Source organism: Sturnira hondurensis, unplaced genomic scaffold, assembly GCF_014824575.4.
Source record: "Sturnira hondurensis isolate 20B ecotype Veracruz unplaced genomic scaffold, ASM1482457v3 Scaffold0001221, whole genome shotgun sequence".
NCBI classification, from domain to species: Eukaryota; Metazoa; Chordata; class Mammalia; order Chiroptera; family Phyllostomidae; genus Sturnira; species Sturnira hondurensis.
The window spans coordinates 6,452,256-6,479,912 of NW_028073852.1; the positions used below are offsets into that span (position 1 = coordinate 6,452,256).

A 27,657-nucleotide genomic window follows, 5' to 3' on the forward strand; every position below is an offset into this window, starting at 1 on the left:
CTGACCCTACTGTGAGTTGCGTGTCAGTTGGGTGCTTCTAGCTCTTCTGTGTGTCTGGAGTGGAGGTACGAATTCATTCGACAAAAAGGGTCCCACGGGTTTGTTGTTTGTTTGGTTTTGGTTTTGGTTTGTTTGTTTTTCATTTAAACTTGCCAAGGCTAAAACGCTTACCTCCTGGTTCCTAGTCTGGTGTTTTTACCATACATACTAAAACAGAGAAGTGAAACATGATGCATTTGAGAGAGGTTCTCAACACTGAAGATCACATTTAAAACATTATTTTCATGCCCTCTAGTTAATTAAACATGTATTGAATCCAAACCTCATTCCTGTCTGAGAACCCTAGGAATGGAAATTTTTCTGTCGAGAAAACATTGCTGCCGTAGCCTTAGAGCATGACTTCCAGTAGAACTTTCTGTAGAGATGGAGATGTTCTCCAGCTGCACCGTCCAACAGAGTAGCTGCGGTAACAGGTCCTTACATTTTCTTTAATTTTAATAGATTTAAGGGTAAATAACTCCATGCGGCTAGTGGCTGCCATATTGGACAGCACAGCCTTACAGTACAGAGAGGGGGGAAATGGTGATGAATCCCTGACCCCTTGGAATCAGAGTCATCCAGAGAACTTGTGAAAAGAACAGATTCTGGGCCTAGTGCCCAGTGGCAGGTCCGGTGTGTCTCGGGTGAGTGCCTTTTCGGACGCCTCTGGTTATCCTGACTCGCAGGTTGGAAAATGCTGCTGTAGCTGCGTGCCCTCTCCCTCGGGGCGGGAGGGCAGAGCCGGCATCAGGCACCTAGCCCTAGACCTTTCGGGGGATTACAGCACCCTTCTGGGGAAGGTCAGACCCTTGCCGAATGTGACAGAAACTATGGACCTCTTCCCTGGAAAAAAATTAAAACGCTGTGTAGTTCTGGGGTTCACAGACCACCCTGAAGCCATCCTTGAACCCACATTAGGGATTCCGCCTCTTGGACAGAAGACTCGACCACCCCAGAAGGGAGCCAAGTTTCAGTCTCAGGGCCCAGGAGTCTTGTCCACAGCAAGCCTGTCATACAGATCCGCCCAAGGGTCTCTCTGGTCCCATCCCAGCCCTCCTGACCCCCAGGCTTTCCCAGGGGCTCATCAGGGCACCACGGCAGAGAACAGGCAATGGACCTGCATTAGGCCCCAAGAGAATACGGAAAGGATTCCACCCCTTTCCCTTCCACTTTTGTTTTCAAGCCCTTGTGGTGTGTCTGGGTGGATCTGGTCATTGCTGCTGCTCATACGCGTCCTCGGTTCTGACGGTGCAGGGGCCTGAGTGCATTCGAGGCGTGAGTGGGGCCAGGGAGGGAGTCCAGGCTGAGTAATGGATCGGGATTTTGATCTGCCTTCAAAGGCAGAGACATAACTGGCTCCCACTTAGTCCTCACTCTCCACAAGCTGCAGGAGAGAGAAGAGGCCACAGAGCTGCGGGCCTGTGAGCTGGGGTGACAAGCCAGGGACCAAAACCCAGGGCTGGGAAGGCCCCCAGACCAGCAGTCCCAGGCGTAACGCAGAAGCTGCTTTTGTAGATCAGAACCAGTATATAAGTGAGGAATAGAAGCAGGGGAGGAGGGGAGGAGCAAGTAAGTGTGTGTGTGGGGGGGGGGGGGAGTGAAAGAATTGCTGTGAGGCCAGAGTGTCCCGAGAATAGCCTCTTGAACTTGGAGTCTGTCGATGAGGGCCTGAGTCATGGTCATGTGGCCCAGGAAAGCCAGCCACGGGCAAAGCTCTCCAGTCCTCGGACCATGATTTTGTGCCCCTGAGAGGTGAGGGTCAGACCATTTTCCCTGTGCCCTTCACAGATTCAGCTGCCAGCTGCTGGCTTAGCTTTTCAACAGGCTTCTTGTTCCTCTCTCTGCCTGCCAGGCTGTTGGATGAGTCACTGGGGAACTAACGGCAGAGGTCCTGAGCTTGGCTGCCTCCACCTCGGCTTCTCAGGGGCAGGGGAGCTGACATGCTCGTGGAGGGAGCGTCGGAGACCCTAGCCAGTGGCCCACCTAATCACCAAGGAGACAGGGTGGCTACTGGGGGTGAGAGGGTCCCCCACAGCCTCTCCAGTAGAGCTTTCGCTCAGGGTGAGCCGCGTCCAGCAGACGCCCATGGGAGCCCAGCACAGCCAGACCTCGAACAGCTGGGCGCCCTCGGAACCACCACTGACCATCTGGCCTTGTTTCTCTCCCCCATCCGATGGAACTCTCTCTCCATCCCCCAGGCTCAGGATCATCCTATCCGGAAGCTTACCCTTGCTTCCTTCACTCAGCCAACCCCAGCTGTTTGGTCTGCACCCTGCTGTGCCCTCAGGAGCCCTCTGGCCAGGGAGGACTATGAGCTCCCCCCTTGTGTTTGCCTGCAACCAAGAGACTTGGGGAGCAGGCCACACGGCCAAGAGCTGGGGTTCTAGGTTCCGGCCCTGCCCTACTTAGGTCCGGATGACCTTGGGCAAGTCACTGCCAAATTAGGCCTGTTTCTTCGAGCGAAAATGGGGACATTAGAGTAACGTGAAAGCTCCTGCAAGCAGACCTCTAAGGCTGTTGGGTTTGGAGGTTTGGTTTGTTTATAAGCTCTCGGCTCCCCTGGAAAAGAACCTGGGAAGGGCAAGAGGTACTGTCAACAATTCCTCTTTGGAAGTTGCAGGGCTTGAGGAGGTGTGGGGCAGGAAGAACCGCGGTTACAAGGAAAACAGCCTGCCTTGGGGGCATTTGTCTAACTGAAGTCAGGACACTCCCCCGACTTCTTCAGGTCATCAGGTAACAGTGAGCTCACCCTCAGAGCCTCCTTAGCCCCGAGCCCATGGGACCAAACCCAGGCACTGGCACTGAAAGCCGGGGCCCCTCTGAGTTCCAAGCGAGAAGGCCCTCGGCGGCACAGCTGTAAGGACCACAGCAGTTGTGACCAGCGCACCCGTCGCCCTCATCCCCCGCCACCCCCCCAACTGGCTCAGTCCTTCGTAGCCACCGAGGCAGAGTCAGTAGGAAGGTTTCAGCCTAATGTGTCCCAGCTTCCCACTGTCTCATTTAAACTTGACAGGAGGAAGGGCCAGAGACATTAGAGGCTTGGCCACATTCACATGGTCTGCCTTTCCGCCCCACGAGCACACGGAGGCGTGATCTGTGATTCGGGATGAGTGCAGCAACAGCTGTTAGTGAGAGCTCTAAGACCAGACTGCCACCAGACAGAGCGCATTTTTTTAATTATTGCCAGAGGATACATCCATTGATTTGAGAGAGAAGGGAAGGGAAAGGGGGGGAGAGAGAAGTATCAATCGTTTTCCTCCTGTACATGCCTGAGATCCCAGGGACCCGGGCACCAGACCCACCACCTAGGTGTGTGCCCTGGCGAGGAATTGAACCTGTGACCTTTGGTACACGATACAGTACTTCAACCAATCGATCCACACTGGCCAGGGCCAGAGAGCACTTCGGAAAGACCTGTTTGCATTTGGTGCCTTCTCAGGCTTTTGGGAGTTCACAGTCTCGGTCTCTGAAAAGGTTCCCAGATGGTCACAGTCTCAGGCTACTGCTGTTCCGTTGCGCGGCTGTTCTCATCCACACACTGTTGGCACAGATTGTCACCACACTGGGCCACCCTGGGGCTTCCTGGTGACACACAGGCCTGGTGGGGACGGAGCCCAGAGAGAGGTGAATTCTCGGGCTCTGTCCTATTTCTAGAGGTGCAGGTTGGCACTGGAAGCTCTCATATAAATTCCACCACTATTGTTGCCTGAAAGAAAAATGAAACCTAGGCGAGGTTTCCAGCAAATGAGGCTGGACCTCGCAGAAGGAAGCCCAGTCCTTCTGGAGAGCCACCGGCAGATGCCTCTTGGGACAGGAGCCGAGTGCTGGTGCTGCCGCTCGCTGTTGGTTTTTGGACTTTGTTAGATTTTATATATGTACATATGTATGTGCACATACAGGCACACATACCTGCCTCCTGCTGGGGAACAAACCCTCTCTTCTCTCCTGCTGGAGCGAAGCCACTGCGGACGGTGGGGACACGTCCACTACGGAGGCAAGGCTGGGGCAGTCAGTGCTGTGACTAATGGTCTTGGAATACAGGATCCACCACCCTCTTCTGGGGAAGCAAGCTTGGCCATGAAACAAACAACTGGCGACCCAGCCATTATTTATGAAAGCAAGAGAGAACCAACCCAGATGTCAGTGCCATGGCCGCCAGAGGAAGTGGCCTGGAAGCCCCCTTCTGGGCAGCAGGGAAGAGTCTGTTTGTGGGGGTATGCCGTCGGACTGGGGGCTCACAGCTCACGGGGCTGTGTAGATGTGCAGGGGGTGGTCTTCTTTGCCACTTGGGACATTTGAAGGATAAACATGTGTGGCATAAAGAGGCTGAGCCCCATGTCCCCCCACTTTTCTCCCCCAAGCCAAGCCAGACCCGGGCCCCTTGGGGTGAGTGACCTGCTCTGTGCTTCGTCCCTCTCACAGGGCGAGTGTGAGCCTGGGAGATGGCAGTGATGGAGATGGCCTGCCCAGGCGCTCCTGGCTCGGCGGTTGGGCAGAAGAAGGAGCCTGCCAAAGCCAAGGAAAAGACCCAGGCCACAGAGAAGAAGCAGAGCCCTGTCCACAAAATCGAGGCCGTGGAGAAGAGCCCCGTGTTCTGCGGGAAGTGGGAGATCCTGAATGACGTGATCACCAAAGGCACAGCCAAAGAAGGCTCCAAGGGAGGGCCCGCCGCCATCTCCATCATCGCCCAGGCCGAGTGTAAGGGGGCCCGGCTGGGGTGGGGTTGGTGGAGAGGGCAGGAGGGGTCCTGCAGTCTTTGTGCAAGGGTGGATGGCACAGGTGAGGTTTGGGGGCCCCAACGAAAGAGGGAGATCAGAGTGGCCACTCTGTGTGATTCTCACGGGATGCAGCTGGGGGTTAAGCCAAGAACGAGTGTAGGGTGGGAGCTATAATGGCACTGGGGAGTGAGACCGAAGAAGGGAGAAGTGGCCTATGGGGGCTTTTGCCCACGGTGACCAGAGCAGGGAAGAGCGCTGGGCGGAGGAAGTAGGGGGCTTCACAGGTCCCAGGGACTCACTGCCGGATCATCGATCAGGCTCCTAGCCTCCTACCATGGCCTCAGGCAGCCTGAGCATCTCCGAAGAGGCCCCGACAGGAAAGGCCAGGTCTCCTGGAAAGCCCCTGTGGGGCTTGATTCTCTTCCACCTCCTGGCGGCCCCACCCCAAAGAATGAACACCTGCTCTGGGCCTGCTGGGCAGGCCGATGGGTGGCAGGCTGCAGCGAGGTGGGGGGGGCCTGGCCTGGTCCTTCCTGTGTCCACTCAGCTCACTGTACCTCAGAAGGACTCGAAATGGGGGCTGCCCCCAGAGCCTGAGAGGCCCCCGGGAGGGCTGCAGGGGCCAGGAGTCTCCCTCCTCCCCAGCCCACTAGGTTTCTTGGGGCGAAGACAGGCAGCTTGCACTGGCATTTGCCCGCATACACCCTTCTTGTCTTCCACTGCCTTCTGCCTGGTTTTTGAGAAGAATAAAAACTGAAGTGGAGCGAGCGACAGACTATACTAAGACTCCCATAGACACACATATGCACATATATGTAAATATATAAATAATAGCTTATATTTTTTGAGCTGTTGCATGTGCTGAGCACTGTGTTGAGGGTTTCGTAGGAACCATCTCACTGAAGCTTCACAGTGAAGGAAGTGAGGTAGGCACCCTGCGACCCCACACTGTAGGTGTGCCCTGTGCTTGTGACCCTCAGACTGGGAGGGTCGGGTGAGGCAGCCGGACAGAGGGGCTGGCATGGGTGAGGAGGTGGGCCACCACACAGGGAGGTGGCCCGCAGAGCAGGGGGAGGGTGGCCCAGCAGGTGTCTGCCAATCGCCTCTCCTAAGTGCTGAATTCCTGCTCCTTCTCTTCTCCCTCCTGCCTGTCCAACGCCTTCTTCTTTACCCCAAAGGTGAGAACAGCCAAGAGTTCAGCCCCACCTTTTCCGAACGGATTTTCATCGCTGGGTCGAAACAGTACAGGTAAGGAGGTGAGCTTGCAGGGGACACCGAGACCGGAGCCGGCGTCCTCCCGCCCAAGGCATCCTCCCGCCCTTGGCGGCTCGCCCGGCAGCTCCCGCCCGGGCCCCGGCCCTGGCCCCGGCCCCAGCCCCCACCCTCAGCACCTGTGGAGCAGCTGGAACCGCCCAGGTTTTCACAGTGTGCGGATGACTGCCTCTGGGCCACATCAGCTGGACGTTTTATTTTTGTTCTCCTCAGAGTCCTCGCTGCTCCGCCTCGTTTCCCATCATTAGGGAGGGTGCTGGGAGCACGAGGCACTTTTTCGCTGGTGTGTGACCCTGAGCACAGGCCCAGAGGGGCCCCTCCAGCTGTGGGAGAGGCCCTACTGTGTCTTTTCTCCTGCGAGACACGCCCCGGGAGGGGTGCACGTTTGAGAACAGGCGGGACAGACAGACTCCCAGCTCCGTGGCCCAGTGGAAAGGAGGCCAAAGCGAGGCTCAGCCTGTTCCCAGGCTCCCCGTCCCCAAAGATGACTTTGGCGACTGAAAGTTGAACCTGGAAGTAACGTCCTCTTCTGCTGCGAGTCAGACTGTTTTTTCATTGGAATTTGGAAACTGCTAGTGATAAAAAAAAAGTTGTAAGGTGGGCTGCCACCCGCGGACCCAAAACTCAGCGTTTGGTCAGGTTCCTCCCACTGCCCCAGGTGCCTTTTGCCACAGGCCGGGGGTCTCCCATGGACCCGCTTCTTTCAGCTGCCCCAGAGACTTCTGTAGGCCTCTAGCAGCCCCCCAGGACTGGGGCCATGACAGGGCACGCAAGGCCATGGTCTGACCGGGCAGGGGTGAGAGCCGAGTGACATCCAAGGCGGCGGGGAGCCTCGGGCCGCCAGAGCAGGCCAGGCACCTCCAGTCCCCAGTCACTCGGGCACGATGTCTTTGTCTCTGTGGCTCCTCACATTCCTGTGGCCACCAGGTACCAGAGGTGACCACCCTCAACTGTCCCTTCTTCTGAAGGTGACGGAAACAAACTCTGGTCAGTCAGAGCTAAGAATGCCCACCTTGGAGTGGGACCCTCGGAGTCACATGCCACCTTCTGGGACCACCAGGGGCAGCCCAGCTTGGAGAGCAGGAATAGGGGCGTGTCTGGAAGAGCAGCGTGCACGCTGTCACAACCGTAATATTGCTCACTGGAAGCTCCCCTTTGGGCCCAGGCACTGAGGTAGGCTTTTAAAATGAGCTATTTCTTTAAACCTCTCCACCTACATGGCAGAAAATACTGCGCCCATTTCATAGATGAGAAAACTGAGGTTCCTGGGATGTTAGGGATGTTCCCATGTTTCCACTGGTACCAAGTAGGCTGGGATTTGTCTACGACTCTAACCACAGTTATCTAAGCGGTTGTGTCTTCCCACCTCCTCGCTCTCAAAATGCTTGTCTTGTTGCCTCTTTGACAGCCAGTCTGAGAGCCTTGATCAGATCCCCAACAATGTGGCCCACGCAACCGAGGGCAAAATGGCTCGTGTGTGTTGGAAAGGGAAGCGTCGCAGCAAAGCCCGGAAGAAACGCAAGAAGAAGAGCTCAAAGCCCCTGGCTCCGGCAGGAGTGGCCTTGGCCAGACCCCTTCCCAGAACGCCCGAGCAGGAAAGCTGCACAGTCCCTGTGCAGGTGAGACCCGCCATCATCCCCGGGCCTGGGGCCTTGGAGACAGCGCCTGTGCCTGGGCCCTGTGTTCTAATGCCTGTGTTTTCCCTGCAGGAAGATGAGTCCCCTCTTGGCACCCCATATATTAGAAATGCCCCCCCGTTCACCAAGCCTCTGAAGGAGCCAAGCCTTGGCCAACTCTGTTTTAAGAAACTTGGGGAGGGACTGCGTCCAGCGCTGCCTCGATCGGAACTCCACAAGCTGATCAGCCCCTTGCAATGTCTAAGCCACGTGTGGAAACTCCACCACCCCCAGGACTTGGGCCCCCTGCCCCAGCCCTCTCAGCGCTTTCCCTATAGCAGGCTTCCCCACCCCTTCCCGTTCCACCCTCTCCAGCCCTGGAAACCTCACCGCCTAGAGTCCTTCTTCCTGAGCAAGCTGGCTGGTGTGGAGAGCCACCAGCCCCTGCCTGGCCCACCCCTGGGCAAACTGGCCTACATAGACAGTCAGAGGCCCCTGCCTGGCCCACCCCTGGAGCCCAGCTGCCCGCCTCGCGGCACTCACGAGAAGTTTTCTGTGGAGGAGTACCTGGTGCATGCCCTACAAGGCAGTGTGAGCTCCGGGCAGCCCCACAGCCTGGCCAGCCTGGCCAAGACCTGGACGGCACAGGGCTCCAGGCCCCCGGAGCCCAGCCCCAAACCTGAAGACAGCGAGGGGGTCCTACTCACTGAGGTAAACAATCCCCCAAACACACACACATGTACCACCACCACCAAGTCCTGGCTCAAGGGCAGCAGGTGGGAATCGGGCATCGAGGGGTTGCTATGGGAGAAGGGGCATCGCTGGAAACCTGCCAGACCCACTGTCAAGTTCACACCCTTTAGGGGGATGAGTCTTCTCTTTATCAAAATCACTCATGCATGTGGTTAAAAATGAAATCATAGCAAATGACTCGTCATTGATGACAAGCAGGAATCCCCCACTCAACCTGCAGGCTCACTTTTCTGTCTTTTTAGCTACTTCATTTTTCAGTTGTTTGGTTCCTTCATTATTGCCAAAATGTGTGTGTGTGTGTGTGTGTGTGTTACACAAATAACACACACTCTGAGAAACAGGAACAAGGAAATACCAACCTCAGAATTTTCCCAGTGACCCCAATAAGAAATGGGGGGATTGTACCCCTCTTTACTACTTACTTCTTTCCCCCTTTTTCTCTAGTTCTCCTCCTCTGGTTCTCTCTCTCTCTTATTCTAGTTAAAAAGTTTGGAACTTTAAATGGCTTTCCCACACTTACACTTCCGAGCTTTATTCCATCCATCATAGACACTGTCCCTCAGCGCCACCCCCTCCCTTTCTTCTTCCCTTTAGTTACTGAGGTGTATTTTTTCCTTGTCAAGTTGTTGCCAATTCTACTTCTGCCCCACACCCACAAGTCTGGGAGGCTTTTCATCACGAGGACCAGTCAGCCTCGGGCAGCACAGGGGGCCCTCCTTTGCCTTCACCTATTCCCATAACCCCCTCCTGGGTCCTGCCCTCCCAGCCCCCTGCTCGGTGGTGTCTTTGGCGGTGAGGGCTCAGCCCAGCGGCCTGGCGAGGACCACCCACCGCAGAGCCTTGCCCACTGTGACTCTGCATCCCTCTGTGGCCCTGGCCACTGAGACTGGCCTCTCTCCTGCCAACTTCAGAAACTGAAGCCGGTGGATTACGAGTACCGGGAGGAGGTGCACTGGGCCACGCGCCAGCCCTGCCTGGGCAGAGGCTCCTTCGGAGAGGTGCACAGGATGGAGGACAAGCAGACCGGCTTCCAGTGCGCCGTCAAGAAGGTATGCCAGAAAGAGTGCCAGAGCTCCAGGTCCGCAGGGCGAGCCAGGTGGCCTGCTGTGCTCCCCTGCTTTCCTTCATGGAGTCCCGGGGATCCCGGACTCTGACTTGCTAATGGAGCCTGGCTGTCGCAGCAGCCCCTGGGTCCGCTTCAGTCAGACGTCCCAGCCCAGGAGCTGCGCTTGGTTTGTGTGTCCATGAGAGGGAACCGGAGAGTGTGTGCAGCCTGGGCACGCCTGAGACTAAGCCGGGGCAAGTAAACCCAGAAGGTGGGTGGATCATTCACGTAGGGCCGAAAGCCCTAGCCACAGAGTGGGGCCACCACATAGTGGGGTCACCCCACGCCTGGACCAGGAGTCAGTCGCAAGAGCAGGAGCCTCCTCCTAACGGGCCTCCCGGAGGAGGCCATGTGTGTGTGGGAAGTCCAGTCTGGTTCAAGGTCGGGCTCTGCCTCCTGTCGCCCAGGTACGATAGGTTCTAGGAGACGGACGGCATGAGGAAGTAAGACGTAGCGAGAGGCCCTGGCTGGTCTGACCAGAGTCCACCTTTGAACCACTTCTCAGGGAAGGTAGGGAGCAGGACCTGGGGTCCCAGGAATTCGGTTGGAGACAGAGGCATGAGTCGCCTCTCCACTCCCTCATCTCCCTGGTATTAGAATTGGGGACCAGAGAGAGTCATGTGCCTTCTGCCCGAAGCCACACAGCCGGCCTGGAGCTGAGGCCTCTCCTGTCCAGTCACAGACCAGGGAGGTGCTGGCCCTGCTCCCCATCTGCCACCTTCTCCCCTCCCTCTGACTCTGGGCTCACCCTGCCTGGGAGCCACTGGCCCTGGCCCGAAGCCAGACATCAGAAACCTCTTTGTGAGCCATTTCCTGGGCCCATGGGCAAGGGGAAATGAGCTAGCCCAGAGAAGGACCTTGCTTTCCAGCAGCTTTTGTCAAGGATCTTCTGACCCCCAGGTGGAAAGGCACCACGCAGCCAGACCAGGCCCTGGGCAGAGTGGACGTCAACTCTGCCGCTGTTGGGGTCCCTGTGGCTTTAAGGGGTGAAGCACAAATTGGGATGGTACTAAGCCCAGCTTCCCAGCTCACATATGGGCCAGGATGTTAAGAGTTCCCGGGTATGAGCCTCCAGTGATAGGAGAGTGGGGACTCTCCGTAGGGATTACCCCAAACTTCAGACACACCGTGTCGAATAACCCAGCTTCACCCTCGTTGGCCCCCACTGACCGAAACGTGTGCGGAGTTCTTGCCAGCACGGGTCGTCTTCCACTGGGATGCCAGGGCCACGTGCCGACCTCCTCAGCTGCAGCTCCCTCCCCAGGCCACCGGAGAAGGCTCAGCTGTCCCTCTGGGGAGGCGGTGGAAGGAGAGCGGAGGGTGTGAGGTGCCCTGGAGATGAATGGCCAGTGCTGGGCAGCTTAGTCACCCGGCTTCTCAGCTGTTCGCCTGCTAAAGTTCTCAGAGTCCCAGGCAACAGGGTAAACAGCCCTGACATAGTGGCAGAGGACAAACACTCCATTTCCCACCTCCCTGGGGCAGCGAGGCAAGCTCTGAGCACTACCCTGACTTCCCACCAGTCAGCTCAGCGCTTCCCACCAGAGCATCCACTCCAGACCTCTCCTGCTGCCCAGGGTCTCCGTGGGCGTGGCTTGTGGGCAGGTCACACAGCTGCCCTAGGCTGGGCGACAGCCACTCCTTTCCTTTCTCTCTGGGGAGGGGGTAGGGCAGGCAGTAGTGAAGACCTGAGAAACAGTTTCCTGCTGAGGGGGTGGGGTGGGCGGATGGGGGATGGGCAGGCAGGGGTCAGAGGTCAGGCTACACATAGGGTCAGAGCAAGCCTGTGCACCCTCCGTCCCTCCCTGGGGACGATCCAGCACATGGCGAGGACCACCCTTCCTTGGTCCTCCTTCCAGAGCACCCATGGCCCCAGGTCGGACACTGATTGTTCACGAGTCCAGGGTTTAATGTAGGGTTTAAGGTTTGGTTTGGTCTTGTAATTGCAAATAAATACAGGCTCACTATATAAAAGAATTCGAACGATACCCAAAAAACCAGAAGTCTTCGTTCCCGGTCCCATTCTTTGACCTAAATCTTTTTAGATTTTTATGCCCAAATCTAAATCTGTTTTAGATTAGTTATAAACGTGCAGGTGTGACCTTTCTTATAATGAGATTGTACCCAGAGGTCACTGTGTGCCGTGCTTTGCTCGTGTGAAAGTATGTGGTGGACAGACTTCCTTCCTGGCGCGTGTGCATTGCACTCAACGCTTTTTAACAAGCGACATGAAAGTACTCAGCCCCATCAGTGGATGGATTCACAGGACCCACGAACCCCTGGAACTTCCTTCTGACGTGTGTGCGTGTGCACACGTGTGTGTCTGTGTATGGCACGTGTGGATGCATACATTGTTCTGACGGGAGAGGGCTCGTGTCACTTACCAGATTTTCAGAGGCGTCTGTGGCTGGAGGAGGATGAAGGCCTGTTCACTTGAGAACATCCGGCTCTGGCACGGAGTTCTGGGGTCTCCTTTCGACTCCGCCGCAGACCACGGGCAGTGTGGCCTTGGCCAAGTGCAGCCAGTGGCTCCCAAGCGCCTGCTCTGTGGACACAGTGTCACCTCACGGCTATTGTGAGATGTAGATAAGCAACGATCTGGCAGGTGCTAAGTGTGCATTCCATGTTAGTTCTCGTTAACACCCTTATCACAGGCCAGCCCCTCACTCTCCAGAGGAGGACACTGAAGACCAGAGAGAGGAGCGGGCCAGAGGGGCTGGCAGCTTGCCTGGGCTGCACAGCCCCATGTTCCCCGCCCCCCAGCCCGCCGCTCCCTCTCCCTGAGCCGGCACAGATTTCCAAAGCACTTGATGTTTTGCGCACCCGACTGAGTTCTCCGTGATGCCCCGAGGTGCTCCGGCTAACAGTTTGGGAGCAGTTAAGGTTACGGACATTTGTTAATACAAGTCCCGTTGGTAACTTAGTTCCAACTCAGGTTCAGAGCTGGAAACACTGACAAAGAGTCAAAGTTCACGCGAATTGATTAACAAAACCAGATATTCGTTACGTAACCAGAAGAGAGACATTTTCCACTGATAGGCAAAAGTCCCCAAACCCCACATCGCAGAGCTCCTGTTTGCCAAGTCAGCAAAGTCTCCAAAGAAAACTGCCAGATCTTGACTAATTTCTTCCAGGCTGGTTTTGCTGCCACTGGCGCCCCCTGGTGGCATCTCTTAAGGCGAACCTGAGACACCCCTGCCCCCCACGGGCAGCCAGGAAGAACGAGTCCATTCAGGAAGTCTAAGCCTTTAATAAGCTGCTCTCACTTGAGTTGGAGGGAGGAGGTGGGAAGCTAGCGTTTCCTGAGCACCCGCTGGTTGCCAGGCCCGCTGCTGGTTATCACCCCGTCAGATCCACTCTGCCCAGGAGCAGATGCCACTGTGCCCACCTTTCACTTATGGAAACACATAGCCCAGGAGAATTAATTCGTCTACGTTCAGAAGCGGCTCCACCAGGGTGTCTGCCCAGGATGTCGGTATCCAGGGTCTGTCTTCCTGCCATTCCATACTGGTCACCGCAAAAAGGAGTGGGTATTCTCAGGCCTGCCGTTCCACAGCGGGAGGGTCCGTGGCCTGACCCCTCCCTAGCAGCCTGTCCTGTGCCCAGATGCTGGGGAAACCGCTGCGAACAGAGTGAACAGCACCACACCGTCTGCATGGACGTTTTAGTGCTCAAAGGAAAGAGACCATCAGAGGAGAAGAGCACTGGGGATTCCGAGGCATTGGCAGAGCCGGGATCTCGGCAGCATCAGCCCCGGCCACGGACAAGTCAGAAACCCAGCACCTGACGAATCGCTGTGCATGTTGATGAACGAGATGCCCCGTGTCCTAGAAGTGCCCAGACATTCGTGTTGGGGGAAGAAAATTCTGTGCTTGGCAGATTTGAGGGTGGGCAGCAAGCCAGGAGCCTAGATAAGGATTGCAGGGTTTTGTGGTTTCGTACACGTCAGCCCTACAGAACTTGAATCAAGTCCTGGGAGTTGCCCCTGTCCCCAGTTTGGCACGGTTTGGCCTCTGAGGGTCCTGTGGGCCCACCAGGGCCCCGCCAGGCCTCAGAACCCTTGCTGGAGCGCCAGCAGTGTCTGCGCAGGGAGCCAGCCCTGGCCCCTCACCCTGACTCACAGCCGCCTCTGGGCCCCTCCAGGTGCGCGTTGATGTGTTTCGGGCCGAGGAGCTGACGTCATGTGCAGGACTGGCTTCGCCCAGAATCGTCCCTTTGTATGGGGCGGTGAAGGAGGGGCCTTGGGTCAACATCTTCATGGAACTGCTGGAAGGTAAGGAGCTAGGGTCCCCCGCCTTCCCCCTCAAAATTCAGAGCCAAGGGTTTCCCCGAGTCTTGCCCAGGTTGACCTTGGTCCCCAGTCGGTCCATTTTTAACCTCTTGACCCTGTGACATTGGCAGGAAAGGCCTGCTTCTCCACCACCTGCCCTTGCAGGGCCCTTGCCCTTGGCTTGGAGGCCTGGAAGAGCCCCATGTAAAGCCTGGCCATTGGTCTCCTAGGTGGCTCACTGGGCCAGCTCATAAAGCAGCAGGGCTGTCTGCCGGAGGACCGCGCCCTCTACTACCTGGGCCAGGCCCTGGAGGGGCTGGAGTACCTCCACACCCGCAGGGTTCTGCATGGCGACGTGAAAGGTGAGGCCTTGTTCCCCAGCGGGCTGCTTCCGCTCCCATCCTGCGTGACTTCCTGCCCGATCTACTGGGCCTCGCTGGCTGTCTCCAGTGGTGGGCTGAGAGGGGTGTGCCAGTGGGAAGCGTTCTCCTAGCCCTCAGCCTGGCACTGCAGTTGCCCCCCGTGGTGGTGCCCACAGGGAACTGCAGGCTGAGCTCCTACCCACCGGTGGCCCCGGGCGTGGGGGGCAGCGTCCCCCAGGAGTAAACTCTGCTCCTGTGCTGTGACTTTCGGAACCCCTGCCTGCTACCGGCCTCGAGCCTGAGCTGATACCCTCCCCGCCTCTTCCATGACTAATGGAACTAATCAGAAGCAGCAGCTGCCGTGTAGGGTCAGCCAGAAAACTGCCTCACTGGGAGCCCAGGGTGGGCCAGGGCCGCCGTGACTCACCTGTGCCTCCTCTCCCGTGGGGCGGCCTGGCAGCTGACAACGTGCTCCTGTCCAACGACGGGAGCCGAGCAGCCCTCTGTGACTTTGGCCATGCTGTGTGCCTTCGACCTGATGGCCTGGGGAATTCCTTGCTCACAGGTAAGCTCCCAGCTCTCCCCATGAAGACCATAGCCAGTAGCCTTAGTGAGCAGTAGCCCTGAGTCTTCTCCTGTACCTTCCATAGCAGCAAGCAGAGATGAGCGCGCTCTCCGTCCACCAGATACCTCAGCCCACAGCCACCTGGGCTGTCCTGTAAGGCTTTTGTCGTTAGGCTTAGATGCCATCATGCCTGTCAACTGCTCATTTCTGGTGCTCCCCTCACACGGAAGAATGGAGAGGCTGCGTGCCTTGCCCCGGGTCCCCGGTCCTCTCCCAGGGGCTGCTGTGGCCCCATTCCTCCTGTCCAGCCTTTTTGGGGGAGCTGCACCCCCAGCCTGTGACCCCAGCCTTCCTCAGCCCTGAGAGCTCCGTTTCTGGGGCCACCAGAAAGGGCCTGGGCTCTGTAGCTTCCGAAATCTATTTTTAACTTAGATTTTTCTATTTATCAAAATAGTCCACATCCAGCGTAAGATATTTGGCAACTACTGAGTTAAGTGGAATAGAAGGGAAGGGGAAAAAGAATTCTCGCCATTCCTCTTGCCTAGAGAGATCATCGTGACTATTTCAGGTGATTCCTTCCAGGTCTTTTGTTTTCTGGCTGTAGTTAAGGCCATTATAACCCAGTCTCGTGCCCTGCTTCTCGTGTGTAGCATGAAGTGGTTTCACTTTGGCGAAAGGAGCAACCACCCTTTGGAGGTGGTGGTTTGATGGGAAAGGGCTGGGACGTCCTTGTGAAGGTGTGAGTTGGGCGTGGGTACCTCCCCCCCACTTTATAGTAACTTTTTTCTTACTACAAAAATAACTTCTTTTCTACTATGGTTGCGGAAAGTAGAGCCAAGCAAAAATAAAAACTATAGATCACCAGAAAACAATACTGCTTCCATCTGGTATCAATCTCCTCGTCTTTTACACACATAGTTTTCTATTTCCTTTTTCCACTTAACTAAAATTTCAGGAACATGATCCCGTTAATCAGTCTTCTGCAACTTCACTTTCAAGGTCCAGGCCCCTCCTCCTTTTTAAAAAGCGCTTTAAGGGTTTGGCCCCAAGGGCAGAGTCCACATGTGGAGGATGTATCCTTCGTACCAGCCCCCGCAGAACCCCTGCCTCGGCTCACCCGCGGCAGGTTGGATGCGGCGGCTCTGTCTCTGTCTAAAGCACTCGAGCAGAGACAGACTCAAGGCGTCTCAGGAGTGGACTGGGGTGGTCACTGTCCAAGCTCTCGCCTCTCAGAGGCCACTGGGGACTTTCCTCCTTCCTCGCCCCCACAGGGGACTACATCCCTGGCACGGAGACCCACCTGGCCCCGGAGGTGGTGACGGGCAAGCCCTGCGATGCCAAGGTGGACGTGTGGAGCAGCTGCTGCATGATGCTGCACATGCTCAACGGCTGCCACCCTTGGACCCAGTACTTCCGGGGGCCGCTCTGCCTCAAGGTCAGGGATGGCGCCTGAGACACCAGGAGGGAAGGCCGGCAGGCGGCAGGCTGGAGGCGGCCTTGCATTTTAGCGGCCCTTCAGGGGCAGCAGATGGGAGCAGGGGCAGGAAGAAGCCTCGTGACAGATGTGGGGTCCTGACTAAAATACACGTCACCCAAATCCGAGGGTCCAAGGGCAGATCCCAGGTGAGGGGTCTTCTTGAGTTCCTGTAGGGTCCACGCTGGGCCACCTCTGCCCGCCCCCTCACAGGCTGGGCCTGGAGGTCCTGGGTGTCCTGCTGCCCGGCCTGGCCTGTCCCACCTCACCCCCTTTCTCCCTCTTCTTGGAAAAGTCCCAGCCCTCTCTCCGCCCCCGGCCCCTCCAGTCCTCCTGACCAACCGCAGCGCAGCAAGGTGGGCATAGCAGGGGGAAGCAAGAAGAGAAAGCTGGGTGCTGGGAAGTGAGGGGAGGCGGGCCTCGCATGTTGCCTTTTGACCCCCAGATTGCCAGCGAGCCTCCGCCCGTGAGGGAGATCCCACCTTCCTGCGCCCCTCTCACGGCCCGGGCCCTGGAGGAGGGGCTGAGGAAAGAGCCCGTCCACCGCGCGTCCGCGGTAGAGCTGTGGCGGACCGTCAGCCTGGCGCTGCAGCATGGTGAGAACCCCGCGCTGGCTGGAGGAGCCCGCGAGCCTGTAGGGTCAAGGGTCAGGGTCAGGGTCAAGGTGTCAACCTGCCCGAGCCTCCGCTTCCCCGTGTAGAACAGGGCAGCTACCCAGCTTTAGCCTCGTGGGCAAGACGGAGGCGAAGCGAATGAGAGCACGTCGTACTGTGCGAATGAGAGCGCGTCTTACTGTGCATCGGCCGCGTGCCCAAGAGATGGGGGGGCAGGGCCACACGGAAAGGGGCTCTGGTTCATCAGGGATCAGCTGTCACTCTCCAGCCATCCGAGTGGGGGAACCCGAGGTTTTGGTGGCACCAGGTGTTGGGGGAGGGATGCGGGACAGGAGCGAGCCTGTGCGGCCCGCCCACCTCACCACGCTGCTCTCTCTTTTCCAGTGGGGGGTCTGAAGAGCCCCTGGAGGGGAGGCTACAAAGAGCCCAGACGAATGCCATCACACCACGCCCATCCGCCACCTGGCCCAGCCCACTCTCACCAGGCCCTTCCAGCCCAGCCGAGGGAGCTGCCCCCAGGGGCCTGGGAGCCCCAGCCAGCCGGGGACACCAAAGGCGGGGCCCCCAAGCTCCAACCTCCTCTGCCTCCAGACCCCCCAGAGCGGAACAAGTGTCCAAGCCTGAACTGGGGCAAGGAGGAGTCTGGGACGTGGGAACCCTTGCCTCTCTCCTCCCTGGAGCCAGCCCCCGCCAGAAACCCCAGCTCGCTGGAACGGAGGGTCACCTTCCCGGAGCAGGAGCTGCAGCAGCTGGAAATAGGTTCGGGCACTGCGGCCTCTGGGTCCCTGGGTCTCTGGGCCCCGCCACGGCCTGGGCTTCCTCCTCCTTCCAGCCAGCGTGTGTTCTCTTCTGGCCCCTTCCCCGTAAATCAGCGCCTACGGCCTGTGCGGGAAGAGCCCTGCAACACAGCTGGACCCTCCCGGTGTTTCAGGGCATCTTCTGCTTTTTTCTGCAGAATTGTTTCTGAATAGCCTGTCCCAGCCATTCTCTCTGGAGGAACAGGAGCAGATTCTCTCGTGCCTCAGTGTCGACAGCCTCTCCCTGTCAGATGACAGTGAAAAGGTGAGTCAGCCGTGGACCAGGCGCCGGGGCACAGAGCGGGTGGCTTCGTGTCCAGCTGGTGAGAGGGCCGTGTGCAAGTAGTGGGCAGAGACAGGGAGGGGAGGGGTCCTCACTGGGGCAAGGAGTTTGGGTTTCTCACAGATGGAGACAGTCCATCTCCAGCACACCTAGGAATGAAGGAATGGCGTGGCTACTGGGGGTGGTGGGGAAGGACACTTGGGTCTCGGTCCCCATAGAACCACTGCTCACCCTCTTCCGGTTCTGGGGGCACCTCAGAACCTCAGCTCCCTGCTTAGCCCCAAAAGTACCCAGCAGAGCCCTGCACCAGCCTAGGACAAGAGCAGCCCCTCCCCGCAGGGGAGGGCCCGGGGCCCCTTTGCCCCAGAGCAGATCAAGGCTGGAGCACGGGGCCTGAGTCTGGCCACCTTGTCCTTCCAGAACCCGTCGAAGGCCTCTCAGGACTCTCGGGACACCCTGAGCTCCGGCGTGCACTCGTGGAGCAGCCAGGCCGAGGCCCGCAGCTCCAGCTGGGACGCCGTGCTGGCCCGGGGCCGGCCCACCGACACCCCCAGCTATTTCAATGGTACGGCCCGCCCCCACCTGCTCAGCACCCCCACATCTCATCCGCCTGGGACTGGGAGCCCGGGGAGTTTCCATCTCCCTTCCTCCGGCACATGGGGAAGGGAGGGGAGGCATCTGGCAGCCAGAACTTGAAGAACCTGGCCGTGGAGTCATTTAGAGCAAAGGGCCTGATGGGCCTTTCCTGGTGGGGCGGAGGGACTGTGGCCCCCCAAGGGCTGCCGATGGTGTCCAAGGTCAGGAGTCAAGTCTTGGCCGACAGTCAAGAAGCTGAGCAATGAGCGTCTTCCAAAGGGACAAGCATTTAAATCAGGAAGGCAGCTGCAAGTTTGCTGGGATCCTTCTCTGGGATTTGAAGTCAGAAGTGGAGAAAGAACATACGTAGAAGTTAGTTTTCAAGCTTGGTTGTGCAAGTTCTGTTGTTATTTCGAGAGAACAAGGGTTTCGTCAGCTCACAGTTCCACAGCTCTCCCCAGGGCCAGCGTGACTCATGGCCTCCGGCCACGCCAGCAGGCCAGCGGCTGCTCCAGCTCAGGGAACATCACACTCTAAGTTGCCTGCAGTCTAATTTAAGAATCTTTGTCTCCAGTTCCCTTCTGCTGTGTGTGACCCCTAGGGTGCTACTTCCCCATAGAAGCTAACCTTAGCACTCTGCTGGTGCAGGCCACATTCTGGTGTAGACGGGAAGTGGCCGGGAAGAGCTCGAGGGCGTGTTACCTCAGGGCCGCTGCCGACCGAGCAGCATCTGTGCGGCCTCAGCGCCACCAGCCTGCGTCTCTCTGCTTGGGGCTCCCTGGAGAGCCAGCGGCCGCTTTTCTGACCATCACTTTGCTGGCCTTGTAGGTGTCAAAGTCCAAATACAGTCTCTCAATGGGGAGCACCTGCACATCCGGGAGTTCCACCGGGTCAAGGTGGGAGACATCGCAACTGGCATCAGCAGCCAGGTAAGGGGCAGGTGCATGGTTGGGGGCAGAGTCCCAGAAGCCAGGGCACCTGGCCCAGCCCTCCTAGAGGAAAGTTTCTGAAGTAGAAATGGCCCCATAGACACTAGTTGGCCTTGGATGTCCCCCTGGGACTCAGTGCAAAACTGGCCTTGGTAACTGAGGGGTATTCAGGACCCCCACTTGGACCAGGTGAAAGGCAGAGAGTTCCCTCAGGGCTGCCTGCTTGGCTGGAGGGAGGCATCTCCCAGTGCTGGGCGCTGGGCAAGGCCAGCAGCTTTGTACTTCCAGGTGGCTTCTTTGTACTTCCAGTGGGCTCCAGGCCACCATCTCAGGCCCACTGCTTTGCTCTGCCCCAGATTCCAGCTGCAGCCTTCAGCTTGGTGACCAAGGATGGGCAGCCTGTGCGCTATGACATGGAGGTGCCGGATTCAGGCATCGACCTGCAGTGCACCCTGGCCCCAGACAGCAGCCTCGCCTGGAGCTGGAGGGTCAAGCACGGACAGCTGGAGAACAGACCCTAACCCAGTCCTGTGCCACCGGCTCCACTCAGTCAGCAGCAGCCGTCCTCAGTGCCCAGTGCGGCTGCCAAGAAGCAGGCTCGGGCTGCTCCCAGGGACCTCAGCGGTGGGACCAGGGCCAAAGTGGACACCAGCAAAACACCTCCTGGGATTCCCCACCTGTGTCCTGCCTGACCCGCCAGGAGAACACCCTGTGCCCATGTGAGCAGGAAGAGGAGGAGGAGGAAGGCAGGAGGCCTCTTCCCACAGGGAACAGAGAGGGTCTTCTCCGCCCTGGTCCAAAGAGCCTGGCCTGACCCCTTTGTGTCAGTGATCACTTACCAGCAGTCAGGGAAGAGCAGGTTCCAGCTTGGGTCAGGGAGGGCCCGGCGAGCCCCTAGATCCCCAGGCAGATGTGAGCGTGTCGGGGTTGGAACAGGGCCAGGCAGCAGTTATGCCTACCCTTGGGCAAACGGGGCCCTCTGACCCCCTTGCCTGGCCTTGCCTTTCCATCCACCCCTTTTAGACCCAGGAACTGTCAGACAGTGAGGGAAGTGGGAACGCCTGACCTGGGACGTCTCCCTGGGAGCGTACGCCACACTTTCCATGGCGTTGCGACACAGGTCCTGTGCTGGACTCAGCAACAGCAAGGGACCAAGCAGGTGTTTAAGTGATACAGTTCTCAGTCCCCAAGGACATGCCCCTGACTTGCTGCACTCAGTCCCCTCATCTGTGAAAGTGAGGAGCGAGTGGCATGAGACACCCCACCCCCGGAGGTGTCTACGGACAGGGCAGACCCACGGGGGAGAGAGCAGCAGGTGTGGGCGCTGCTAGACCCAAGCCACAGTCTTCCACGTCTTGCATACCAGCTCCCTAAGCCACAGTTCGGGCATCAGGCCCTCACTGACCCTCCCTGCCCCTGGTCACGGGGCACTGCCAGCTGCACTTTGCACTCTGATGACCTCAAAGCACTTTCTTGGCTGCCCTCCTGAAGGGCAGGTCTGTGGTTCTGCGTGAGCACAGGCAGACTAGGAGATGAGGTGTATGTCACCACACATGTTACCCTTCCAAACATCCAAATCTCTTTAAGAGGAAGCCCCCTGACTCTATTCCTCTCCATTGCCCCAGGCTAGTCTTTTATTTGGGGAAGGGGGAAGCTGATTGAGACTCATGTAGCATTAATCAACTGTGAATCGTTGGGGGTTGAGGGGCCTGCGAGTTTCCTCCTTGGGAAGAGCTTGTCCCCGTGACTTGCCAAGGTGCCTTCTGTCCAGCTGTCTCCGAGGAGCCACACTGCTCCCCAGGGAGAGGCCCCAGCCCCCAGCACGGGAAGGACTGCAGCCCTGCCACTTTTGGGTTGGGCTGCAGAGACCTCTGGAAGCAATAAAGTTCGGGTAACAACACGAATCTGAGCCTCGGCTATCTCCACTCTCGTCTGCCTGCCGGCTGAGACTCCCATCCCCACAGCTGTTTCCCTCAGCCTTCACGGTGGGACCCTGTCAAACCTGCCCCTCGTCCGGGGCACTGGCAGTTTTCAACCCTCGATTGGGGCTGCTTTTCCCACCACTCCCAGTGGGTGCACCCAGTCCCACCTCTGAGCTACCCACTCAGACCAGTTGGGCGAGATGCCCCACCTGGCAGCAGCAGGGACGTCCCTGCCCAACACTGCCAGGCGGAGGGGAGAACACGACAATGGAGAGAAGGCCTGGGCACTGACCAGGCCTGGACAGTGGGGCCCACTGCATGCCCAGAAAGGGCCTGCCCTACCCACCACCTCGTCCCTGAGACCAGGCCTCCAGGAGACTAACCTGAGAGTGCAGCTGGACTCCCAGCCCTTCCAGCCACGTCCTGAATGCCTGCATTCGGTCAGAAATGGCTTCTCAGAGTGGGTACCTTGGTCACCAGACACAGGCCTGAGGAGGGGGTGCCTGTCTCATCTGGCTGCACAGCCCCTGAAGCTGTACACAAGTGGAGGGGGCGGGGCAGGGACCTGCATGCACACCTTGGGGTAAAGGCTGCAGGTTCACAGGGTTCTCCGAGGGGTCCTGGGTACACAGAAAGGGCAGCGGCCTCCTGCCAGTGTGCCCAGGGCAGGTGCAAGGACCACCCGGAAGAGCCCAGGCTTAGCCCCGCCTCGGTCCCCCACCGCCCTGCGCCCGCTGCGGAGGAGTGAGAGCCTCCCGAGGTCTCTAGAGAGGGGCTTCTGGGGCAGCCTTCCCCAGAGGTTGCCCCCCAGAGGCCGCTGCTACCCAAGCGCCGGAAATCCTGAGCTCTGTTCCCAGCCGGCGGGACTTGCTGTAGAGACGTCATAGAGCCGGCGACATCACAGACACAGGTGCCCCCGCATCTCCACGGCCCCTCACTGTCCCTGACCAAAGGGCACAACTGGAGGCAGAGGGGCACCAGCCACCACCCCTCTCCACACCTCCCGGACAGAGCCGCCTCGGTCAGCATGGGGGTGACAGGTGGGAGCGGGCGGGCGCGCAGCGGGGAGGGGTGCGGAGGGACAGAGGGGCAGGGACCAGAGGGGAAAAGTGAAAGTGAGGGGGCGGGGGGGGGCGGGCGGGGCAGGGATTTGGCCTCCGGCCCCTGCCCCTGCTTTTCAAGCCCCAGGCGCCTGAGGAAGGGCGACTCCAGCGAAACCACTCGCCATCCCTGCCGGGCGGCGGCGGCTACCCAAATTCTCACGCCTAGCCTCGGCCCTCCGCGGTGCACGAGCGTGCGTGTGCACGGGCATGGACGCACACCCTGGGATTAAAGCCGCAGATACAGAGAGTTCTTGCTCAGGAAACGACTCATGAATTACCCAAACTTAAGATAACCGCTAAAATCACGTCCAGCCGTCCCTGGCTGACACTTGGAAATTTTGCAGAAAGCAAAAAGCAATCCACTTCAGCGTTTACTGAGCACCTCTTCTGTGCTTTGCACTCTTCTCTGCACCAACTAACAGAGGTGTTTGCCCCTCAGGGCCCTGCGTCTCCCCGGCTTCTAATAATGGGGGCTCAGATCCCCCCCGAAACTAGGACCTTCTCTCCCCGGACGCCATACATAGGCCAGCATTTATAAAAATGTGCGTGTGAAAAACCACCAACCAGACAGCAACTGATCCCCTTTCCCAAATTTTTGGGATGACAAATGTATACAACATTTACTGCACCTCATTCAGGGCTTATTCCTGGGCTGGTTAGGCCCTGGGTCAGAGAAGTTGACTCAAAGTTAAAATGTAGGTCAGCAAAAGCGCCTGCCTCCGCCCCCCCCCCCCCCCCCCCCCACCTCCAGCGCCTGGGCGGGAGGACAACCAGGAAGAGGCGTTGCTGCAGCTTCCTTCTCTGCAGCGCCTGGCCCGTCTCAGTACCCACGACGCCAAGGCCAAGGGCACTTCGAGTCGCAAGGAATAGTCAGGGTTGAGCCCCAGCTGAGCAGAGAGCTCACGCTCTTGAGACCTCCCGGCCGCTCTGCCCGAAGAAATGAGAGGTGTGTTAGCCCCAAGTTGAAAGCGCAGTGTATGTATCCAACTTGCACTCTCCCCTGACCAGCAGTGACTGGGCCCAGACGTTTTCCAAGTTGGAAAAGTTACCACGATGAAAGGTAAAAACACCAGGAAGAGGAAAGGTGTTACACTTATTTTAATTTTGGATAAAGACTCTGCACAAAAGCGTCCCAGGGCAATAAACAAGTAACAGGTGTTTGGTGGAGTGTTAAAGCCACTGGCAATGGAAGAGCAGCTGACGTCACCGGAAGACAAACTGCTTGGATAAATCTAAGTGTCATCAACGTGGGTGAAGAAAGAGGACAGTCTTGGCAAGGCTCTGGTCTTGGCAGCCGCAGTCAGGCCACAGCTGTCTGTCCAGCAGGCCAGGCCTGAAGAACACACACACAAAAAGGAAACCCAGTTCAGGAGGTCCCTCAAGACACCCAAGGACACAGAAAAGCACTGTAAGGACCAGATGTGTGCAAAGCACTCAGCACTGGGTGCCAGCAGGTAGTAAGGCCTGGGTCTGTACTGACTTTGGAAGGGGAAGGTGCGGAGAGTCTGTGGGGGTGCAGATGGGCTTGTGCACAAGGTCAGCAGGAGGGAGATCGGAAGTGAGGAGGGGTCACAGGTGACCCAGGTTTCTGATTTGGGTGATAGGATGAAGGGGGAATCAGGAAGAGGGGGTTGTAAAGAGATAAGAGATTGCAAAGGAAAGTGGCGGGACCTGCAGAACCGCATTGGCCATGCTACAGTCGACACACAGGGTGAACTTGACCGCAGGGTTTGGCGAGGTGAGAGGGAGGAGGCACTCATTTCTTCACACGGACTCTGTGGACCATCACCTTGTGCCAGACTCTGCAGGGGGTCAGAGGTGCAAAGCGAGCAACGCACCTCTAATTGAGGATCAGCAAGAGGCCATGTCCTCAGACGGAGGTCTGCAGGGGCTGGGGTGGGGGTGGTCACTGGAAGAGGAGCCCCTAGTCCAGGGCCATGAGGGGGAGTCCGGAAGGGCTCCAAGAAGAGGTGAGTCCTGAGCACCTTCACGTCCGGAAACAAGGGAATTCCAGAAAGAGGACACCTGCTCAGCAGGTACTCTGACCAGGGAGCCCTCTCTTGCCCCCCCTCCCCCTCTCTCAACCCCCTCTCCTTCCTCCCTCTCTCTAAATGCAATGAAAAAATGTCTTCAGGTGAGAATAAAACAAAAAAAATTAGTTTAAATGGGCAATTTTATGTTATGTATATTTACCGCAATAAAAAAATAGATAGGCTGAATAGCCCTGTATCTGTTTTTGAAAGTTGAATCTGTAATCTTCTCCAAGGAAACTCCAGGCACAGGTTCAAAGCTTCACTCGTGAATTCTCCCAAAGGGAAAAAATACCAATTTTACACAAACATAGAAAATGGAAGAGGGAATACTCCTCATTCTATGAGACCTTCATTACTCTAATATCACAAATCCTGACAAAGACATTACAAGAAAAGAAAATTACACACTAGGCTACCTCATGAACATATATATGAAAATTCTAAAAAGAAGTTAGCATATCAAATTCAGTGTATAAAAAGACCTAGTAAGGTTTATTCCAGGAACATAAGATTGATTTAATATTTTTTTAAATCAATGTATTTTACTGCAAAAAGAATTAACAGAATAACATGTAAAAGTACTCATGTTAACATAACATAGACGACATGCAGTGTTAACAGAAAATTGAAACCACGTGATCATCTGAGTAATGCAGAAAAATCAAACAGAATCCAACATCCCTTCCTACTTAAAAACTAAATAAAGTAAGAAGGAAACATTGTCAACCCAATAAAAGTCACCTGTGAGAAAAACTACCATGAATGTCGTACTTGCTGGTGCCCCCCGGAGCTCAGGAACAAAGTGAGATGCCCACCTTCCGCTCCGTTCAACCTTGTGCTGGAGACTGTTGGATAAGACAAGAAAAGGAAATGGACATCCAGATTGGAAAGGAAGAAGGAAGACTGTCTTGAGTCCCACACATTACTGTTCATGTAGAAAACCTTCTGGAATCTACAAAAAATAAATAGAACTGACAGGATTTTAGGACGGTTGTAAGATACAGGATCAATATGTTTCTGTCTGTCGACCAGCAACCAACAATCGGACACGGAAATCATTTTGTGAACCGCAGAATGTCACAGAAGCCCCAAGTTCATCAACCTCGGGCTTTTGTTTCCCACCCCCGGTGCTGCTAGGAGGCCCACACCCAGTGGCTGTTTATGGGAGGGATAAGGCTGCCGATGTTGATTCCATTGCCAGGGAAACTCTGTAAACAAGCAAGGAAGACATCCATGAGGTCGGAAGCCCGGGGAGGAGCAGAGCTTGGGAGAGTTGGAGACGAAGAGTCAGGTGGGGAGAAAGCCAAGGGAGGAGCGTGGTCGTCTCGGCAATCGAGGAGGTCACTGCCCGTCCATGGTGGCACACAGGCGCCTAGCCCTGCAACCAGCCAACGTAGGATCCCGAGGCCCAGGCTGAACACGGACACACCAGATCCCAGCCCCGGGACCAGCCACGCAAGGGCCCTCCTCAGCTTCTACATCTCCAGGAAGAGGCCACAGCACATTCCGATCCTCCTGATATAATCCCGGGAGCAATTCTTCTCAGCCAGAGCCAAGGCTGTCACTTCCTGCCACACTCCAGGCTCCTGGGAACCCAGCTTGCTCATTGCCATGATGACCTCACTATCAACCTCTATCCACTTCCCTGGAAAGTGAAGAAGGGGACAGCCTGGTGCCTCCCACCACCAGAGCACGAAAGATACAGGACTCCAGGGACAGACCTGGGTGGGGAGGCCCCCCTAGGGAGTCAGACTCCTCTGTGGAGGGATTACACAGGCTCACAGATCACTGGGGGCGAGAACCCTGGCTGACCCCAGGGTGATGGGGTGAGAAGCCAGTGGAGGAGAGGATGGACTTCAGGATAGGAGGGGCCAGGGTGAGTGGCAGATCTGAAGCCTGGCCAGAGAAAGTGGAGAAGGGGACAGAGGAGCAGGAATGTAGGGAGGTAAGCAAGGTTCACGAGGGCATGACAGGGAACCCCACGCAGTTCCGGGCTCTGGGGCAGGACAGCATTCAGGGCAAGGCAGCTCCGCTTCCTGAATCCAATCTGCATTCAAGTGCTGACTTCCTGAATGATCAGCTGAAGGATCTTGGGCAAGCAAAGCTCTTTTTTGTGTTGAATCAATGAGATAAAGCACCGGAAGTGCTCGACACAGGGTCTGAGTTAGTAGTATTCAATACATGGGAGTGAGTACCGTTGGCATTCACCTGTACGGGGGAGGGCCAGCATGGACCAGCATGAAAAGTGGAGGGGAGCAGACATGAAGGACAGGACTGGTGACACTGGCTGGGGACAGCGAGGAAACGAGGGTTAAGATGGGAGAGGGAATGGCATATGGTTTAAGGGGAGGGACGGGGTGGCTGAAGCATCACCACCAGCCCAAGCTCCAGAACTCCTCAGGCATCGATCTCCACCTATCACTCCCCTGCCTTCATCTCCTTCTCTCTGCCAGGTGCCAATGGATTTCCCTGCTGTACCAAGGAGTCGGTGGACATTGTAGACACACAGTGAGAACCAGTCCCCCATCATCAATGGACCTCTCCCCCACCTTCCAGGGCCACCAACCCTTACCCCCCACCACCACTGCCAAGTTTTCATGTACCCCCAACCCAGGGTCTCCCTCCATCTTGCCTGTTTTCAAAATCTCCCCAAGGGTAGTATCCAGGCCAAAAGGCCATGGTCAGGGCAAGGGGTGCCACCCACTCCAGCTTCTGCCTGCAGTCACCAACCTTGGAGGAAGACTAAGGAGTAGGAGGACACACCCAGGGACATGGATGGGACCTGACCCCTTAGATCCACCTTGCTCTAAGTTGAGGGTGGGCAGGCTTCTAAGCAAGGAGGTGGGTTACATGGCTGAGCACTGAAGACAAGGACCAAGATGCCAGCACTCTGCCAGCAAAAATTGACATACACACCTCCTCCACACGTACATCCCCTACACACACAGAGTTCTGCTTTTCCTATCAGCCGAGCAGCCCTGGGGGGGGGAGGGCGGAGCTCTGGGCTTTTCCTTCTTTGAGGAGCCACTTTCTGGGCACTGGTTCTCCAAGTCAGCTGCAACCAGGGACTGGAACGCCCTCCTGACGGAAGTGAAGGTTCCCGGCGCTCACCTCCAACCAGCTGCGCCCCTCCTCGCGGGGAGAGGGGAGTGACCTGGCAAGCTCTCCGTGCACTTTGTAAACTCATTGCAGTTTGAGAATACGACTCCGGAACTCTTGGTGGGAGTGG

The 27,657-nt window shown here is 57.2% G+C and overlaps 1 protein-coding gene across 2 annotated transcripts in view; it reads left to right on the forward strand.

The window, feature by feature from the left end:
• MAP3K14 (mitogen-activated protein kinase kinase kinase 14) overlaps positions 1 to 21,270 on the forward strand; it is a 38,117-nt gene extending 16,847 nt beyond the window's left edge. Inside the window, exons 2-16 of one of the 2 annotated variants that reach the window (XM_037067094.1) lie at positions 4,462 to 4,737; positions 5,936 to 6,005; positions 7,438 to 7,648; positions 7,739 to 8,356; positions 9,310 to 9,447; positions 13,644 to 13,773; positions 14,001 to 14,132; positions 14,593 to 14,697; positions 15,969 to 16,132; positions 16,617 to 16,767; positions 17,170 to 17,544; positions 17,741 to 17,847; positions 18,286 to 18,430; positions 19,270 to 19,370; positions 19,727 to 21,270. In XM_037067094.1, the coding sequence (XP_036922989.1) occupies positions 4,482 to 4,737; positions 5,936 to 6,005; positions 7,438 to 7,648; positions 7,739 to 8,356; positions 9,310 to 9,447; positions 13,644 to 13,773; positions 14,001 to 14,132; positions 14,593 to 14,697; positions 15,969 to 16,132; positions 16,617 to 16,767; positions 17,170 to 17,544; positions 17,741 to 17,847; positions 18,286 to 18,430; positions 19,270 to 19,370; positions 19,727 to 19,891 (2,868 nt within the window). In that variant the 5' untranslated portion in view covers positions 4,462 to 4,481 and the 3' untranslated portion in view covers positions 19,892 to 21,270. Of the gene's footprint in view, positions 1 to 4,461; positions 4,738 to 5,935; positions 6,006 to 7,089; positions 7,203 to 7,437; positions 7,649 to 7,738; positions 8,357 to 9,309; positions 9,448 to 13,643; positions 13,774 to 14,000; positions 14,133 to 14,592; positions 14,698 to 15,968; positions 16,133 to 16,616; positions 16,768 to 17,169; positions 17,545 to 17,740; positions 17,848 to 18,285; positions 18,431 to 19,269; positions 19,371 to 19,726 lie in introns of those variants that run through there. The other variant, XM_037067103.1, reaches the window with a different exon arrangement.
• Positions 21,271 to 27,657: the final 6,387 nt, after the last annotated feature.